Source organism: Numenius arquata, chromosome 15 (genome assembly GCF_964106895.1).
Source record: "Numenius arquata chromosome 15, bNumArq3.hap1.1, whole genome shotgun sequence".
NCBI lineage: Eukaryota > Metazoa > Chordata > Aves > Charadriiformes > Scolopacidae > Numenius > Numenius arquata.
In genome coordinates this window covers 15964531-15982426 of record NC_133590.1, presented here as the reverse complement: position 1 = coordinate 15982426, position 17896 = coordinate 15964531, and the positions used below count along the sequence as shown (strand labels likewise).

General features: G+C 40.8%; 1 protein-coding gene across 1 annotated transcript in view; it reads right to left on the bottom strand.

The window, feature by feature from the left end:
* The window catches only part of MGMT (O-6-methylguanine-DNA methyltransferase), a 150511-nt gene that overhangs the window by 112107 nt on the left and 20508 nt on the right, over positions 1–17896 (bottom strand). Inside the window, exon 3 of the mRNA XM_074159213.1 lies at positions 15917–16056. Coding sequence (XP_074015314.1) covers positions 15917–16056 — 140 coding nt within the window. The remainder of the gene's footprint in view (positions 1–15916; positions 16057–17896) is intronic.

Below are 17896 nucleotides of genomic sequence, written 5' to 3'. Positions count from 1 at the left end.
TGCCCTGAATTAGACCTGACACCAGTAACAAAGGGGATTCTGTAATGGACATCGGCTCTTACAATACAGTGCATTAATGGGCATCATGGTGAACATAATCTGTCAGGAACAGTCACAATAAAGATGTTCTACTGATTAATGTTCCACTAGCCCCGTATTTAATAATTTATATAATTTGTATTAACTTTAAAATTGCCATCACTATGGTGGACAAGGAAAAACACACAAATAACTCAATATAAGAATTTTACACAGGAAAAAAAATATACATTGCAATTAAAAATGTTAGGTTCATACAGGAGTAACTGTTCAAGATTTACAGAGATGAATTATTGTGAAACAAAGCTGTGCATTTAAACAACATAATAAGAGAATACTTCTAAGAGGTCATAAATACTTTATAAATTACATTAATATTGGTGTTTGGTATTATCATATTTGTATTCTTTTAAGCTGTGTTTTTAAATATTATTCCCATAACGATATATGCTTAGATAAAACTAACAAACTTTTAAATAACAACAGTATGTCTTATAAAAAACATTATTTTTCTCCATTAATTTTTCTATATTTTGAATGGAGAAATAGTAACCTTAGAGTGCTAAAAAGTGGTCATCCTGCATTCATTCACCTAACCCTTGTTTTTATACAAAGAATTAAGCGCCCCTTCCCGGAGCACTGCACTGTGCGGTTCACGGGTGTTGGTCAAGAATATCCTGCGCTCTCCTATCAGGATGATTAATGAAGGCACCTTTTTCACAGAATGTCAGGCTCTGCCTTTTTAACAACTGACCTTTCATAGAATACTACTGAACTCATAATTCCACTTTTGTTCAGTTTCTTATTAGTGGAGTTAAAATTAATACTTATGGGAATGATGGCTAAGGTGATGCACAGTAAATCTTAGGGCACATCAACCTTCTGCACCGACTACCCAAGGAATAGCACCTGCATTTGTCTAGTTCAATAGCATAAGTATTCTAGTAAAACTCTGTGTCCTTTTAAAAGACAAATTAGGTCAATATTCAACCCTCTTTCAAGTACAAAGCTGTACATATGGAGAAAGACTTTCAAAGTTCAGGTATCCTCGTGAAATAGTTAATGCCTACTGTACACGGAGGGTTTTTTCATCCTGCTGCTCTGCTTGAAACTTCCAAGACAACTCACGGCACAAAGCTGTCCATATCCCATGGTCACCTGTGAGGAAAGATTTTATCCTTCCCTCCACACAGCTTGGTGACTACACCACTCATTTCCATATCCCAAAAGCCACCTCCTCCAAACGAGTAATAACAGCCCTGAAATGTGCCACCACAAAGATTCTGAGGAAGTCACCGATGCCGTTGCAACAACCCTGTTTTTGAAATCCCAACACTGAAAAGTCATCCGAGGTGAACAAAGGACCCCTGATTCTTTGAGGTGTTTAACATCCAACTCGCCGTTATCAGACTTCTTGTGGAAGGGAACCATGGTGTAACATGACATTAACTGCTACTTTACTACCAACTTGGAACACCAAAAAACGAAAGCTGAATGAGCAAAATCCCAGAATATTCACACATGAGCATCTAACCACCACTGCAGTCACTGGATGACATGCTACCCCCTCGCAGAGGCCACCACACGTATGTGTAGACCCCCTCTTCTCCCGGGAGGAGTACCACCACCAGCCATCCAGCCTTCCCAGCTCCTTCACGGAATCAGGGCTGGTTTCCAACTCACAGCAACAGACCACTATCAGCTTCTCCACTTCATATCTCACCACTTCTCTCTCCCTGGAAAACAACACCTCTTTTCAGCTCCTCTACAGTTTCCTGGTCTCCTCCTCCACCCCCATGAAGATCAAAGGTGACTGATGAAGGCTGACCACAGCCATCTCCACCTTATGGCTACGGACACACCTCAGAGGCCCAGGACAGAGCCAGACGGGGATGGAGACACTGGTCCCATCGGGCTGGAAAGCCCACACAGAACAGAACAGGTCCCACATCGGGTACCAAAGCGATGCTGGCCACATCAGGATTGTTCTGCTTTATACAGGAGAAGAATGACATTTAAAAGAAATTAAATCTTCAGGAAGGCTATTCATTAACATAACTGGGTGTGTTTATGTCTTCTAAGAACACTGGCATCAACTCTTTTTCCTCGGTTTTATACATTAACTTTCCTAAACCCAGAAGCTACTGAGAGCTCTCTATCCTTGAAGATATTTTTAAGATGATAAAGATGTGAAACTTTTTATTGGCACACGAAGATCAAAATCCATGCTCTGGCAGCGTTCTATCTGATGTCAAACACTTAAGACATCACACAACTGGCAGCAATTCTGTTGTAAAATGTGCAATAACGCAAGCAAACTGCAGCTTAATTTTTCTCTACGCGTTCATTCACATTCACGGGGAGTCCATTCACATTCATTACGAGAGATGGCATCTGCATTATGGCTAAATATCGTATCTCGCAAACAGAACGGCATTTGCACTGCTTCAGCCCTCGCAAATCAAAGAGGCCAGGAGGATTCCACCCTAAATGAGCTTTTCCAGAACAAAGCTAGAGGACACCGGAATGGATTTCAACTTCCCCTCAGTATTTTTTTGTAAGGTCAACCGGGTTGTATTGTGACTGTCCCACCACCTGAGACTCATGGAGACGTCCAGCTCCTCAGCAGAAAAAAGCAGTTCCTATAATACAAGACAGAAAGTCAGTGCTTAACAGGGCTCCCAAATTAAAAGTGCTGGATGAATAAAAATAGATATTTCCCAATTAATGCACACAGATGTCTCTCCAGTCCAAAACAAAGCAGACCTTGCAATTCTGCGAGTGCTGCCCTGATAGAGCCGGGAGCTGAGTTGTGTGAGCTAGAGTTAGCTTGGTCATAAATTATCCAAATTACTATAGATTTTTGATAACAAAGCGATAGACCTGAATGAGAAGTACTGAGTGAAGACAAAGTTACAATGTGAATTGAGACAAAGCAAAAGTGTAACACACAGAAGTGTCACAACTGGGAGTATTTATTTTGTTATTTCTCAAATACTACAATTTAATAAATTAGTAAATATGTGCTCATTCTGATAGACCTTTTAAAGTTTTTAGTAAAACAAAGAATTAAGATGCAGCGAGCTTTTGGAACGAGTATCAATAAGCAAACTGACATAACTCAGGAATACCTTCAGTGATCCAAATGCTAAACCCAACATGAAGCAGCCCCTTCGCAGCCGCTCAGGCACGAGTTACAAAAAATCCAAGAAAAAACAAAACCAAGTTTTTAGTACCAGCATGCTGGATAAAAAAAAAAAAAATAAATGACTACAAGTGACTGTTTAGGTAACTCTGCTTTCAAAGAGAAATTTTACTGTACCTGCAATTTTGTAGCCTATAAAATAATTCAAGATTCTAGATCCACATCAGAGGGACTCACCCGAGACGTGAACACAGCACGAGCAGCCAAGCAGAAAGTATTATCAAGAATTTCTATCCGATCTACTTTTTGTTTTCCATCAGCTTCGTTATACCTGGGGGTTGTTTTTCGGCCATTTGGCAGCTTTTTAACTGTGATTTATCATTACTTCAGACAAAAGATTCTTTGCTCATTTTCAAATTACCTGCATGCACTGAATATCATATATATCATCAATGTTTTTCTGTTCCTGTATTCTTTTTTGTCTGCTTTTGTTATTGCTGTAAGTTCTATGAAAAAGAATTTAAAAACCTATTTCCCAGAACAGACAGGAAGCGAGACATGCTATCACAACCCTGAGGATATCCTCTGTTTCACGCCGAAACATAAATCTTAAAACCCAGAGGATATCTGCATAAATGAAGAGCATCTGGACAAGCTCAGAGTCACAAGCAATATTATCCAGTGCACAGAAAACTTCTGACCTGCAGGAGTTGAGAGGTGATCCCAACCATGACCAGGAGAAATTGCGACCAACGCTTGAGCAGAGTGAAAGGGGGATCTGGTTTAACAGACAAACACGCAAACCAGAGCAGCAAACCCAGAGAAAAAGCCCAAAATATTCAAGTGCAAAAAGCCTTCAAAAGCAACAAAACCAGCCCAGAAGATGACATCCACCTTGGTTAGTTGTTCCTGTCATCAGTGGAAGAAATGGTCTGATTTTCTTTGATTTCTTCCACTGATGACAGGGACAACTAACCAAGGTGGACGTCATCTTCTGGGCTGGTTTTGTTGCTTTGCTGTCTCTTGAATTCTTTGAAATCATTTCAGAGAATTCAAAGAGAGTGGAGAGTCTCGAGATAGTCTACGGTGCTCCATGTCAGGGAGACGGAAAGGGTGCAACCCAGAGATCGGGTCAGTCTGGACTTTTGAGTTGCAGAGGTATAAACAAAAGCCATTTTCTACATTATTCAAGTGTTCACGGCAGCATTTAAAATTAGAACGAACTATTTTCAGAGGTGAAGAACATTCATGAGCTGTGAAGAATGACTACTTCCAAATTATTGAGGTATTACATTTCAAATTACCTTAATATAAGCTGATTTATATTTATGACCAAGTTTCACACAGTATTTAAACTTTCAAAAAACTCCTCCCAAGCCAGACCACTGAACCTGAAGAGTTTAAAAACAAAAAAGGCAGGAAATGTTCTCCATCCTCCTTATAACCAGGCATCTCCACACCAGGCTGTTACGTGCAGTTATCCACCACAAGAGGTTTCTTATAAGTTTTATTTTGGTCAGCATGGTTGTAATTTATATATTAGTCTGCTGTGGCACTGCCTTCCTCAGGAGCTTGATGTCTAAGGCAACTGCCGTCAAAAACTTGGTGTAATTCCATAATGCTTTGTACATTAATAAATGCAACTACTGCCTGATGGCCCGAGTGAGCAGCCTTCTTTTTGTGTTTAGCATGGACTCCTCCACCCAGGAACCCAGCAGCCACTCTTCCAGGAAGACTCGTTCTCCTTGACAGCAATCTGTGCTACAACCCTTATTTCATTTTTAGGAAAATTTAGATGTTTCCTACTGAAGCATGAGGGGCTATAGAAGCATCTATCTTATTAAAGTGGACTTTCAAGGCCTTTCAGTGTGAGTGACCTCAGCGCCACAGGTTGGTTGAGGCAAAATAAAAATAAACAACTTGCCATCAGCTCTTACATAAGGGCCTGAGAAGCGTTTTGGTGTCACACCAGACCCTGTCCTTCTGCAACAGGCTGGACCCAGCTAAACCACAGACCTTATCCTGGGACTTTGCAGTGCACGGGACTGAAATAAAGTTGAAAAATAAGCTTTCTGTTCAGACTCCGTGGTAAGGACAAGCTGGGGAACCCTAAATGTTTTGTAAGGTTGGCAGTCTACCAACTTGGCTCTGCGTATGTGATGAGAAATGTCCAGCTGTCCGGTAACAGAGGTTCCGTCAACGTGACAAAACCCAGTCTTTCTGAATGCTTGAACTGTGCAATGACAAAAGCAAGAGTCATCAATAGAGAAGTAGAGGGAAAAAAAATGACAAGAAAACAATTGACTGATAATCTAAAGAACAAAGTTATTTTAACTTTACCTCGTTACTTCTGGCTCTGAACTAGCACAAGCAGAGGAAGGTCTTCTGCAATAGTCCTGTTTCACACTAGAAAACCCTTACATCACAAATAAACCTATATTATTATGAAGTTCTTTAGGAAAATAAAAGACAATTAAAAAATCTATTAGATGAATGACAATTTACATATCAGCAGACTACAACAGTAAGCCTCTCAAATGTCAAAATTAACTAAAGCCACTGACAGCTGTTCAGAACCTAATTTGATTAGCTGATCACCGGCATTCCACATTTGCTGTCTATGATATAACGCATTTACTCAGAAGTTTAGAAGCAAACAAAGCTTTTACAACCAGCAAGCGCTCATTTTAATAAACTAAGAGGCAACTATGAGTATTTATCACTTGAAGTATTATATGCACTAAACAACCTTAAATTCCTCAAAAGCCAATAGGAACTAACTTCTACTTACCGAGAACCTCAGAGAACTGGCAAGGATGGGCTGCTGGGTGTCTATATACAAGATATTTATCCTTATTCTCATTTAATCCTTTAATGAATAACTGTTTTAAGGAATCTGGGAAAGCTAGATTTAAAGACAGTGTAGTAAGGCCAACTCCTGATAACAGCAATGAAACCATTCTGGAGGGTCCAACAGTTTTCCTAAACGTCTGCACCTCCCAGCTGCCTCCAATGGGACACAGTCTACCAGCTTCCCAAAAATCTCTTCTAAAATTGAGTTTGCACACTGCTTCCTCCTTCCTCACTCCTGTGGGATCCAGCAGCAGTGTCTCACAGTCCAGCCAAGGATGCCACCAACTCCAGATCTCCAAACTGCTCTTCCTCACTTGTGAGCAACAGATCCTGCTGTTCATTACCCTTGGCCATGTATCAACAAAGCGCCCTTGATATCCTCCAGAAAGCACCTTGAGAGCTTGACTCCCACCACGCTGCCTGTTCATGAGATATCGGGGAGGCTGAAGTCCACCATGAGAACAGGGGTCTGTGATTTGGAACTCCAGCTGTTTAAAGGTGGCTTCCATTGTTCATAGCAAACTCCCACCGTGTCCCTCTACGTGGCCTCTGGCACGTAATGCCAGTGGCATGGAGGAGCTCAGGTGCTGCCTATTAGTTTTGATAACTGCTTCGGTTATCAAAAACTAAAGACTTTAAAAACTTTCAGAAATGTTTATCATAGAATCACAGAATGGTTTGGGTCGGAAGGGACCTTAAAGCCCCCTCAGTGCCACCCCCTGCCCTGGGCGGGGACACCTCCCACCAGACCAGGTTGCTCCAAGCCCCCTCCAACCTGGCCTTGAACCCCTCCAGGGATGGGGCAGCCACAGCTTCTCTGGGCAACCTGGGCCAGGCTCTCACCACCCTCACAGCAAAGAGTTTCTTCCCCAGATCTCACCCAAATCTCCGCAGGAAGAGCTCTGTATCTAAAGATACCAACAGCAAAAGGAAAACCCGGAAGCTGGAGGCTTTCAGAAGCAGCCTGAGGTCTGGGATATCCAGCAGTGTCCCATCACAATCTGCAGCCTCCCCAGCTGATGGACCAGCAGCTCTGTTTGCCAAAGGCACAAAGCAGTGGCCACTCCTGTCCCAGGTCCTTCACACCACTGCTTGGAGCTCTGCCTCTCAGAATTGTAAAGTTCTGCTGCAAAGCGAGGATGAGATGAGATGTGATACAGAAACCAGTACGAAACGTTTAATACGATCAGCAATTCACAATTATTTCTTAAGTGTCTTTTTCCGGATAACTTTTCAACTGCATGATCCAAGTGAGAAGATAATACGAGATGCTGCTTTTCAGTAAGTTATACATTTCCCTTGCTTTACTTGAACATAACAATATCACCATTATTAATATTTTTACTCTACAAAACAGCACTAGCCTTCCAAAGAAAAAAGTCCTTGACCAAAATATCAGAGGATATTAAACTGAGAAGTGATCTACTGATGCAAATCATTAAATCTATTTGCATTTGCTTACTGAACCCTAACACAGAAATTAAACTACATAGTGTGGGAAAAAGAGCTGGTTTTGCATGGTTAAAAGGAGACATCTTGGAAGATCCAAGCTCTATGTCATTAATTTTCCTTCTTCCCCTCATTAACAAGTAAAATGTTTTCACTGCTTGAAAAGTTTTAATAAATAGGAAAAAGCAGGGCAGCTGACATAAGTTTTTAATGTAATATACAAGAGCTTTTAATATTTTTACATATATTAATGTAAAAGCTAAAAATAAATGTTAAAAGGTTACGTTTGTGAAGAGAAAAATGGCATTTACAGTTACAGGAGAAGGTTTTAGAAATTAACTCTCTCTTTCCCAGCACAGTGTTCTGAGGATCGTTTGCCATTTAACAGGAAGTCGATATAATTGCGAAGGTGACCCATTGTGGAAGCGGCCCGTGGGGTAAGGACACGTATTGCCCCACAGCTCTGCGCTCCCGCACCATCTACTGTCTGTCCTACCAAGCCTTAAATTCTTTTTATAGAAGGAATCAAGGTAGGCATTTTAAGAAGAGCTATAATTAGCACAAGCATTGGCAGCATGAGATCTTTCTGAGTTTTGCTGCAAATTCACGAACCAAAGTAGCCAACAAAGACCTCTCGGCAAAACACTTTTGTGATTCAGTTCTCTGCAAGAAGGGTTCCTGTTACCCAGTGTTTATTCTCAAAACCCTTCTGTGGCTTTAAATTATTCTCAGCATTATCTACATATCTAGATTTTTTTTGAGGACTAGAGAAGGCTGAGAAGAAACCCAAGATGCAGAGTTGCAGTATTTAAGAATACCCACTAATTCTTGATACCTAATACAAACATAATCCAGGTCATTATGCAGCCCATTTTCCCATCCTTACAGCAAGGATTTGCAATGGAAAAACGCTCCACTGCATTAATCTACCTCTGGCAGGAGAAGCGGAAAGGTTCCACTCATGGCCTGAGCTACAGAAGAGTCAGTAAAGATACACCAGGCAGAGCATCTGTGGCACAGGCACAGGGCAAGGTGTCAGGAAAAAGCTTTATTTCCTGAGAAATTTCTTGAAGAGATGATGCTGCATCGAGAAACTCTCACACTTCTCTCTGGTAAAATTATTTTTCATCACTATTGCAGCTTTACATCTTCCTCACAAAAATAAACCCATGGTATTTGCAGTAGTTGCAAGTGGGTGTCTGCACAAGTTATATTATCTAATACAGTTTGTTGTTATTTTTGCCATTTTAAAATATCGCCACTGTAAAAAGGAATAACATTTCTTGCTTTGGAAGTCTTGGCCAACCATCGAGGGTGACGAACACACACCAGCCAAGCGAAGCTGTTTGCTCTTCTGCACACTGAAATAGGTCTTCCAGCATTTTGAGATGGCATTGACTATGTTAATGTTAAAGGTCTTAAAACATCAGGTTATTATCATGAATAACTGCCCAATAGAAATCTAGATATTTTTTTTTTAATTTAATTTTTTTTTTGCATAGAGCCCTCACAGGCTTCTCCAGCCACGTTTATGGACAAAAACACAACCGTGAAGACTCGCAAAACCCCCTCCTGTTTGCATCTTGTGATACTGCCTTTGACAGACGAATAGAAACGCAGCAGCGCTGTCAGGAAAAATAACCCATCTAAAGTATAGTATTGATTACACTGGAGTTGCTCGAGATTCAGTTCAGTTTAAGTGAAAGAGGAACGTGGGGTTTTGCCAATCACGCAAAATAAAGTTCACCATCCGCACCTGACAGTAAAACTGATCCTGCAAACCATTTCTAAAAACCTGTGAAACCGCACATTGGAGCTGTGCTACGCGGAAGGCTTTGACAAAGCCTAAACCTCCTACATGTTTATAGAGTTTATTTTGTTTAAGTTTTTGAAACACTGTTTCCAATAAAAAGTTTTCTTATCTTGCTGCAGCATAAACAATCTGGAGCATCTTCCACAAGAAACTATGAAAAAACCTAGCCCAGTTTATTTTTAATAAAAGGAGGACTATGCTATATAATAACTCTTCCTGCCACATCCATTGAATCTGCTGAAATAAAGATTGATGCCTGGATATTTGTAGACACTACTACCAGAGAAGATAATATTTCTTTTTTTTCTGTTTTTTTTTTTAAGAAATATACCACCTTCCTGGAATTTTGAAGTAATTTGAAGTAACAGGCAACATCTTCCTACGAAGGTATCTGCATGTTTTGGTTTTCAGAGAAGTGGCAGAAAACCCACCGAGATTTGTGAAAGCTTAGTGCCACGAGTTAACGGATATTTAGGAATAAAAGGTTTAGAGAAAGATATTTAAGACTGTGACCTTCCCCTTTGGGTGACCGTTCTGCTCAGGCACCCAAAACACGCTTTCCCTTGACTCATCAATACAGAAATCAGGATTGTCGGGATAAAAATGCATGAAACGCAGACTGTAACTCAAACCTAATCTGTTTATATTAACGCCTACAAAAGATCCATCTAATGAACCATTTTCCAGTCACTGTAAACAGTAATTAAATACATTAAACTATAAAAAAGGAAAGTGCCATGCCAAACATACTTTGATCATCGATAAGTGCCGTCAGCTTGGATGATTATGGTGTTTACAGGAGTAAGTGCTCCGCTCTCGCTGGCAGGAAAAGCCATGCATCTGGACTTGTCCACTCTGGGTGTTTTAACGTCCTCCCCTACGGGAGCCGGGCTACGACCTTACAGAGGACAAACACTGCTAGAGCACTGGCTGAGAAAACCAACCAAAAATAAACCATTTTCAAAAAATTGGAAGGTTTTTTTAGTGTTACTTTCCGTAAGGTCTGTAATTGCATGGACCACAGGATGACTCCACATGGACAGTGGTGTCGGTCTTTGAAATAATCAGTAATATAGCTTTATTTATACAAAAATAATGGTTGCCCATGTTAAACAGAGGAAACTTCAGGCTTTGCAGAAGAACAGAACCCAGCGGTTTGGTTCCACCAGAACCACCACATCTTTCCTCAAGAAATGACCTGGAGTCTATAGAGTCTACACTACCAGTAGCTTAAGTTTCAAACAGGTCTCTAGGACACCTTTTCCTACCCCTGACTCTACATTTAGAGACCATCCCAAAACTGATTAAATTCTTTATCACAAATGTGTACTTTGTCTTATTCAGATTTTATCCTGTACCATTTTAATTATAAAATCTCTGCTGTTACACAACAATTTGAAGGAAGAACTCAATGGGGGAAGAGTGACACCTCTTCCAAGCTACATCACCAATAACTCTCTGTTCTCATAGAATCATAAACCATTTGGGTTGGAAGGGACCTTAAAGATCAACCCAGTGCCCCCCCCTGCCCTGGGCAGGTACACCTCCCACCAGACCAGGTTGCTCCAAGCCCCCTCCAACCTGGCCTTGAACCCCTCCAGGGATGGGGCAGCCACAGCTTCTCTGGGCAAACTTCTCATAAGTCCCATCAGATGCTCAAGGTAAACCAGAAATCTATTCAAAGGAGATAAGCAGAGCAGTCACACACCTACCTCCTCCGCTCGGATTTTAGTAGGCCCCTGAGCTCCACAAAGTTTCTTAGCCTTGGCTGATGCTTATTGGAAAAACAGGAGGAGTGGCACCCTCCCAAACGCCTCCCACTTGCGGCATCAAAGTGAGATATCACTCACCGTAAATTTTACAGTATGAGGAATGAAACAGTTAGCAAAGTTGACATTTAAACCATCATCGCTGGCGATGATTAAATACCTCAGAGATGAACAGAGAGGTTTGCGCCTCTCCAAGTTATTGTTCTAGGCTCTTACCAGGCTGCCGCGTGCCGTCCGCTGCACTTTCACACGCCTGAGATTCTCTTTGAATCCGTAAGAGCTAGAAACCTGTTTAAACTGAGATTCTGGAGGATTTTCTGATCATGTTAAACTGGTGGAGAGAGATTGACTGAAACCCTGGCAACCTTCTCGAGCCGCAGACTCCCCCATAAAGGTTTAGGGAGATTAATAATACAAGAACGACCAAACTCCTTGTTCCTCCTTCTCCTCTGATCTCTCAGCAAGATACATGGAAATGAAACACTATACAGAAAATTGCAAATAGCTTGCAAGAAATACAGAGGGCAGATAGGATCACACCGCTTCCAGAAGAATCCCTCTTCTGAAGAGGGCGTAAAGGGAAGTCTGGGGTATTCCTACAACACCAGGAAAAGGCACATTTTCACTGTTCAAGCGATGGCAAAGCAAGTCAACCTGCCCAACCCCACTTCTCATAAACATGCCTGAAACACCAAGAACTTCTCTCAAATTCAAAGTTCACAGCAACAAACAGCGAGGGGGTGGCTGTCCCCAAATCACCCATATTTTACCCCAGAGCTGGGCCCGTCCAAGGACTGCAGTGACAGATCCCAGCCAGCTCCGCTGCGTGGGAAAAATCTCGACAGCTTCTCATGGTGACATCCTTAGAAGTGACACAGCGGATGTCACTATTAGCACAACCTGGGACCTGTGCCCACTAAAATAGATGGCAAATTAAACTTTCATTTCACTTGCACACGCATAAGCATGTAGTTACATCGCACTGTTCATCAACCCGTGCTCAGCAGGACAGGATTTTCCAACCACACACTGGAAGATATCTCAGTTTACCTCAAGGCATGTTATATTACTGCCATTTATTTTTTTCTTTTAACCAAAATACTCCTGTTGTCACTGTATTTCCCTACAGATTAGCACACATCTAGGCTAGAGAACCCCTGCTGACCAGGCAGGGACCTGGGGGCCCTGGGGAGATTCCACTGAGGGAGCATGGAAATTCCTGAAAGACTTTGGATTTTTGCAAGACTGGGAAAAATTGCCAAGACCACATCCCGTGTTCCCAAAGTGTTTGCTGCTGTTAAGTATTTAGCACAGGAAAATACAAGCATGGTTTCTGTTGCTGTTAACACAAGTCACAAGTGCAACTCCTCGCTCACCGAGCGGATGATTTACCCCCCCAGCTCAGGGGTAAGACAAGTCCTATCGAAACAGAGTCATCTCAGGGTGGGAACACCAGAATAGTGAAAAAAAAACCCCCAATTCTGAAACTTCAAAGCAGCTGAAGACACTTTACAAGTACAGCAACAGTACAAAAGTGAGTTTCTTTTGGACATGAGCAAAGAGAGTTAAGCATTTGCCATATTTCAGGGAGGAATATTGGAAGAAAGAGAACCTTCTTGACCAAAACTAATCCTTACACTTGTATACACTGAAAAAACCACTACAACAGCTGACTATTAAATATATATATACAAATATATAATGGGATAGATATACAATTTTAGTTCTTTTTTTGACAATATGAACTGTGAATCTGAAGTTCTTAGAAACAGACAAATTTACAAAATCAAGTTTCATCTTTGGTATAAACGTTTTGCCCCACTTTACACACCTGAACTAATACAGGATCAAACAAAGAATTTGATTATTCCAGAGCTATTCTGATACTGAGATCATCTACTCTGTCTCTATCTACAGCACTTTGCTAACTGACAACGCCAACTTGAATGATAAACAAATAAGTTAATCCACAATTTAAATACTAAAATAGAAATAGGTGATTTCAAGCTACTGTTTTAACTCAGCCAGTTGTTAGTGCCACGCTGAGATTGCAAAATGGTTAGAAACAATTTCAGTTAGCATTCAGTTAATTAAAACTTTCACAATCAGGTTTAGCTGAAAATCTTCATGTATATATATATACACACAAAATTTTATGTATATGTTCACATATGTATTTAAAGAGCATGAATAAAGTTCCCTCCTCCCCAAACAGAAGCCGTTCTGCTGTGACATGCCTTGACTTTTAAACTTCACAAGGAGCCGAATAACTCGAGGTTATTACAATTAGTTTCATCTCATTAATAGATCAATTTCTTTCAGGCACACTGAAAACTGAATTTTACTTTGTTGCTTCTCCTTTTAGGCTACGTTATAGTCTGTGTTCTTAAATTTTAAGGTGAGCCATCACAGAAGAGGTTGTAATCTCAGGTGATTAATTGCAGAGCGTTTTACAAGCTGTAAAATAGAGCGAGATCTCCACAAACCGATTAGGCCATTAACCAGGCACTCTTATCAGATTCTGCTCCAACCAGCGGGTTTGTCTGACAGATTGCAAGTCTTAAGTATTTATATATTTCAAAGGTTTACTTATTTTTGTTGTTAAAAACCCCTAAAATCTATATTGATTGTTACATGCAATTCTACATGAAGAGTCCCAAGCACCATGGAGCAGAATACCAATATTTATTACTAGACTCGCACTCATTATGGTTCTTTCTGACAGGGGTCCATTAAAATCAATTTTTATGTTTCTTATGTTTTTTTTTCTACCCAAAGTTCTTACCATGGTGTTTATTAGCCAGTTAGGAGAAACACTGGGCGCTGTTTTGGTTTTATTTTATTCTGTCAAAAATAATGAGGCTGGATTTAACAACTATTCACTAGTGATGAGCAGAAGAGATTAAATGTTATACTTCAGCACAAACATTTACAGATGGCTTTAAAATTTTTTAGAACTTTATAATCGGTAAAGACAAAAGCAAGTCCCACCTTCCACCTTTTTTTCAGATGTAAATTCTTAAAGAAATTGTAAGAATATTCTGCTTACCATTAACTTGTGAACTAGTCTTGAGTAATAGTCCATTCTATAACGTAACAATTTTTGCACATAATTTATCAGATTGCATGATTTAAGTGTTACCAAGACACCACTAAAGCCTCAACACTTCTGGGAGGCCAGGAAATTAAGTCAACTGAAAAAAAGTGAAAGATCAACATCAGCTAAAAATTAAAGGATTGGGAAAAGGATCCAGATTGCCCAATGTCTGCCTGAAGAACACCTCAACATTAAGGACAGACCTCAAACACAGACCTTTGCTCTTACTTCTCCAGGAGAGCTACACAAACACACCCGCTATAATAATCCCTCCCCATCCACCTTCTTGGCCTCTACTAATTAAGAGCCTGAAATTATGTTCTTCCAATAATCTGCCATTTCACTTTGAGCCTGTATTTTTTACAACCCATAACTTCATGCCTGTCTTCAGCTTCTGTTGTCACGCAATTCCCTTTATGTCCAGCATTCTAAAGAACACCACGCAATTTCTCATATTCATCACCTTAAAGAATGCACAGACCTTTTCCCTACTATTCCATTGACATTTCCTCTTCTCAAGGGTGAAGAGTCCTCATCTGTTTAGTTGTTCTTCGGGCAGACACTGCTCTGCAAAGGCAGTCTTCGGCCTCATCCTAAATACTGCTCTATTTCCATTCCTCATCAGCAGAACCCCAGTACTGAAATCAGCACATGAAGAAACTCAAATACTTATCTCCATATCACCAGAGTTGGCAAAACAGTCAAATCCAGAAGCTTGAGGGTGTTTGAATTACAGGCAAAACCATATTTCAACCAGAATACAAGTTGTGCTTCAGATTCCCGATTCGTTTTTCCACACACTTAAATTACAAGGATAATAAAATAGGAAAACAGAAAAGGGGAAACCCCACACATCAATGGAGAATGTCAAAAGTGAAAAAACAGGGGAGAAGAGGACACCGTGGAGAGAAGGAAGCCAAACCTGTTTGAGTCTTGTCAGAAAAAGCTCTGCTGTAAGGGCTGTGGCAAAGGCTGCAATTTTATTACCAAAGAAAAGTTGAAGAGACCAGCCTTAAATAAGTAGTATTAGTAACTTCCATTTTGGCAGAGGAATTTGACAAAGAAATTCGGTGTCTAGCAATTTTGAAAGAATTCAGTTTTCCTTCTAAAGATGGCACTCAGCATTTCCTCACAAATAAGGAAAAAACATCAACCAAAGACCTGGACAGAACTTTAGCAGCTCCAACAGCACTTCCATTCCACAGTAAAACATACTGATACCTCCTCAACCAGTCCTGTACCCGAGACATCATCTCCACTTCCATGTCTATCATCTGTTCTGAACTCCAGAAGACATTACAGCTATGGAAAACCAACCAAAGCTCCCACAAGTGGCATGCAGTAATTTAAAACAATTATTCAATCCCAGTTCTGCCTGCTGGAACATAAGTATCTAGAGACGGGTCTGCAAAATTCACAAAGTACACGAGGAAGTCTTACTCCTCAGTGACAGATTCACACGTGTGTCCGAAATTAGGGGGCAGGATGTACTTTCAAAACCTACATTAAAAATAGTTTTATTTTAGAATATTTCTTTGCCAATACTATTGAGGCAGCAGAAAAAGAAACACATTCTGGAGCCATCACTCCTTAAAAGCACTGGAGGCTGCTTCTGCCTCCCACAGGAGCCAGTACTGGGTTCCCAGTATGGCAAGTAAAAACAAGTACACGCAGTCCTGTCTTACATCCTCAGGACGATCTCTTTCCTCTCCCACATACATAAACATAGGATTGATAGGGCATGAACTTACCCACTTGGCAGCACGCTCATTTTGGGGAGTTTTATTTCGTGTAAGCCCGTTTCACACCCAGAGATCTGGAGTTTTCCCACGGGGCAAAGCAGAACCGCGCGCTTCTCCTTGCACTGAGATTCACCCGCTTTGGAATTCACCTGTTCACAAAAACAAAACTCCTCTTTAACTGCATGCATTTTTACCAAGGAACACTCATCTCAAGGTATTTCAAGCAGTTTTCAAAAGTAATTTTAAAAAAAGGCAAGAAAACAGCATACTTCAAGTTCCCTCAACTATGGCTTTTACGTTGAGAACTCGAACTTAAACCAATCCATCCTAAGGAGTCAGCATCTAAATCGGAGTCTCAAAACCCATGTTAACTAGCAGAACAGTGACCTTAGCAAAAATCTGAAATAATAGCAGTTTCATGGTTGGTTTATCAGCTCACATCCGATGTGTTTTGACACTGATTTCAAAAGGATTATTGTGACAACAAAGTATATTCACTGGTTCGGAGCAGCAGCATTATGCAAATAACTGCAAGAACACAAATAGAATATGTCTGCTGGAAAAACAGATGAAAAAAAGCAATCATTCCTTAGTAAAGGAAACATTTTTTATTCCCATTGTTACTAGTCTGGTTTTACGATTACTGATAGGATGTAGTTGGAAACAGATGCCAAGCATTTCTCAATATTATACGAGACCAACAATAACATACTTGTCAAATTCATCTTGGCTTAAAAAAAAGAAACCCAAACAAACAGTCTGAATGTTTAGTGGATGTTTGAGTTGTGTTTACAGTTTGGTTTGTACAATCATTGGGAGAGAAACAGGACAGGACACCACAAGTATGTCCACTGCAGCCACCCAGACACCGAGCCCTGGGTCCAGACCTCATCCATCGGTGCTGTACGAGCAGGGTAAAAAAAGCCTTTGCTCCAAAGAGCTACATTCAGGTGAAACTCGACAAAAATGTGAAGAAAGAAACCCAAGAAACTGTAAGGCAGCACAAGTTAACTCCATCAACAACCATCCTGCTTGCATCAAGACACCAACAAGGTTTCTTGGTGTTCAAAGCCGCTCAGACCCTACAGCAAACTTGCCTTACACCTGAAAAATTCCCTTTTTATGGCAATATTCAGAACCAGCAGCCTCCACACAGCCAATTGCACAAACTGATTTCCCCCAGGATTTCCCCAAGTTTATAGTCTATCCCCCAAAGCGCTCTGAAGTCCACCCCACCTACGTCCACCTGTGGCAAAGGGAGGATGCTGCAAGGCCGATGGAGCATCAGATGGAACACAGAAGTGGTTAAGGAGCCCGGAAAAGGATGGAAGAACATAACAACAGATTAGGGGTGCACCAGGGGACAGGAAAATCTACGCACGATGACTTAAAGCTTACATTTCTTCAAAATAAGAAAATTTCTTTTAAAATTCCATTAAATTAAGTGCTATGAAATAAAGTCACATCTGCAAGTAATATAATCAGTGAGAAGAAAGGAAGAAAAAAAAAAAATCAAGTAGGCAGTTTTACCCACCAAGGCAAAAGGAAACTTAAATCTCTGAATTTTTGGGAAACCCTTACGCAATTCCTTGGTTCCAGGCATGCAACAACCAGCAGAAAGGTTGGAGAAGTTCTGCACAGTGTGCCAGGCAAAGAACTGCAGGTTCCTGGTGGTTTATTTAGTTCGACCATAATCCAAATCAGCTTTTTGCTAAATAATCAAATGTTTGCTGACATTACAAAGAAACTCTCCTTTTCAACCAGCTTTTCCCTCCTTCCTTTTCCCTTCTCAAGGGGAGAAGGGTGAGCTTTTTTCGGAGCAGCACCTCGCTGCAGAAGTCTTGGTAAAAAAAGCAACGTCAAAGTTTACATATGTGGAAAACCAGTATACATTCTTCATTTTTATTTGTGTGACAGCCCTAAACGAGATGCACTGAACCTCGTACCATGTACTCCATGAATATAACAGCTTAGCGGTAAGAGGACAGC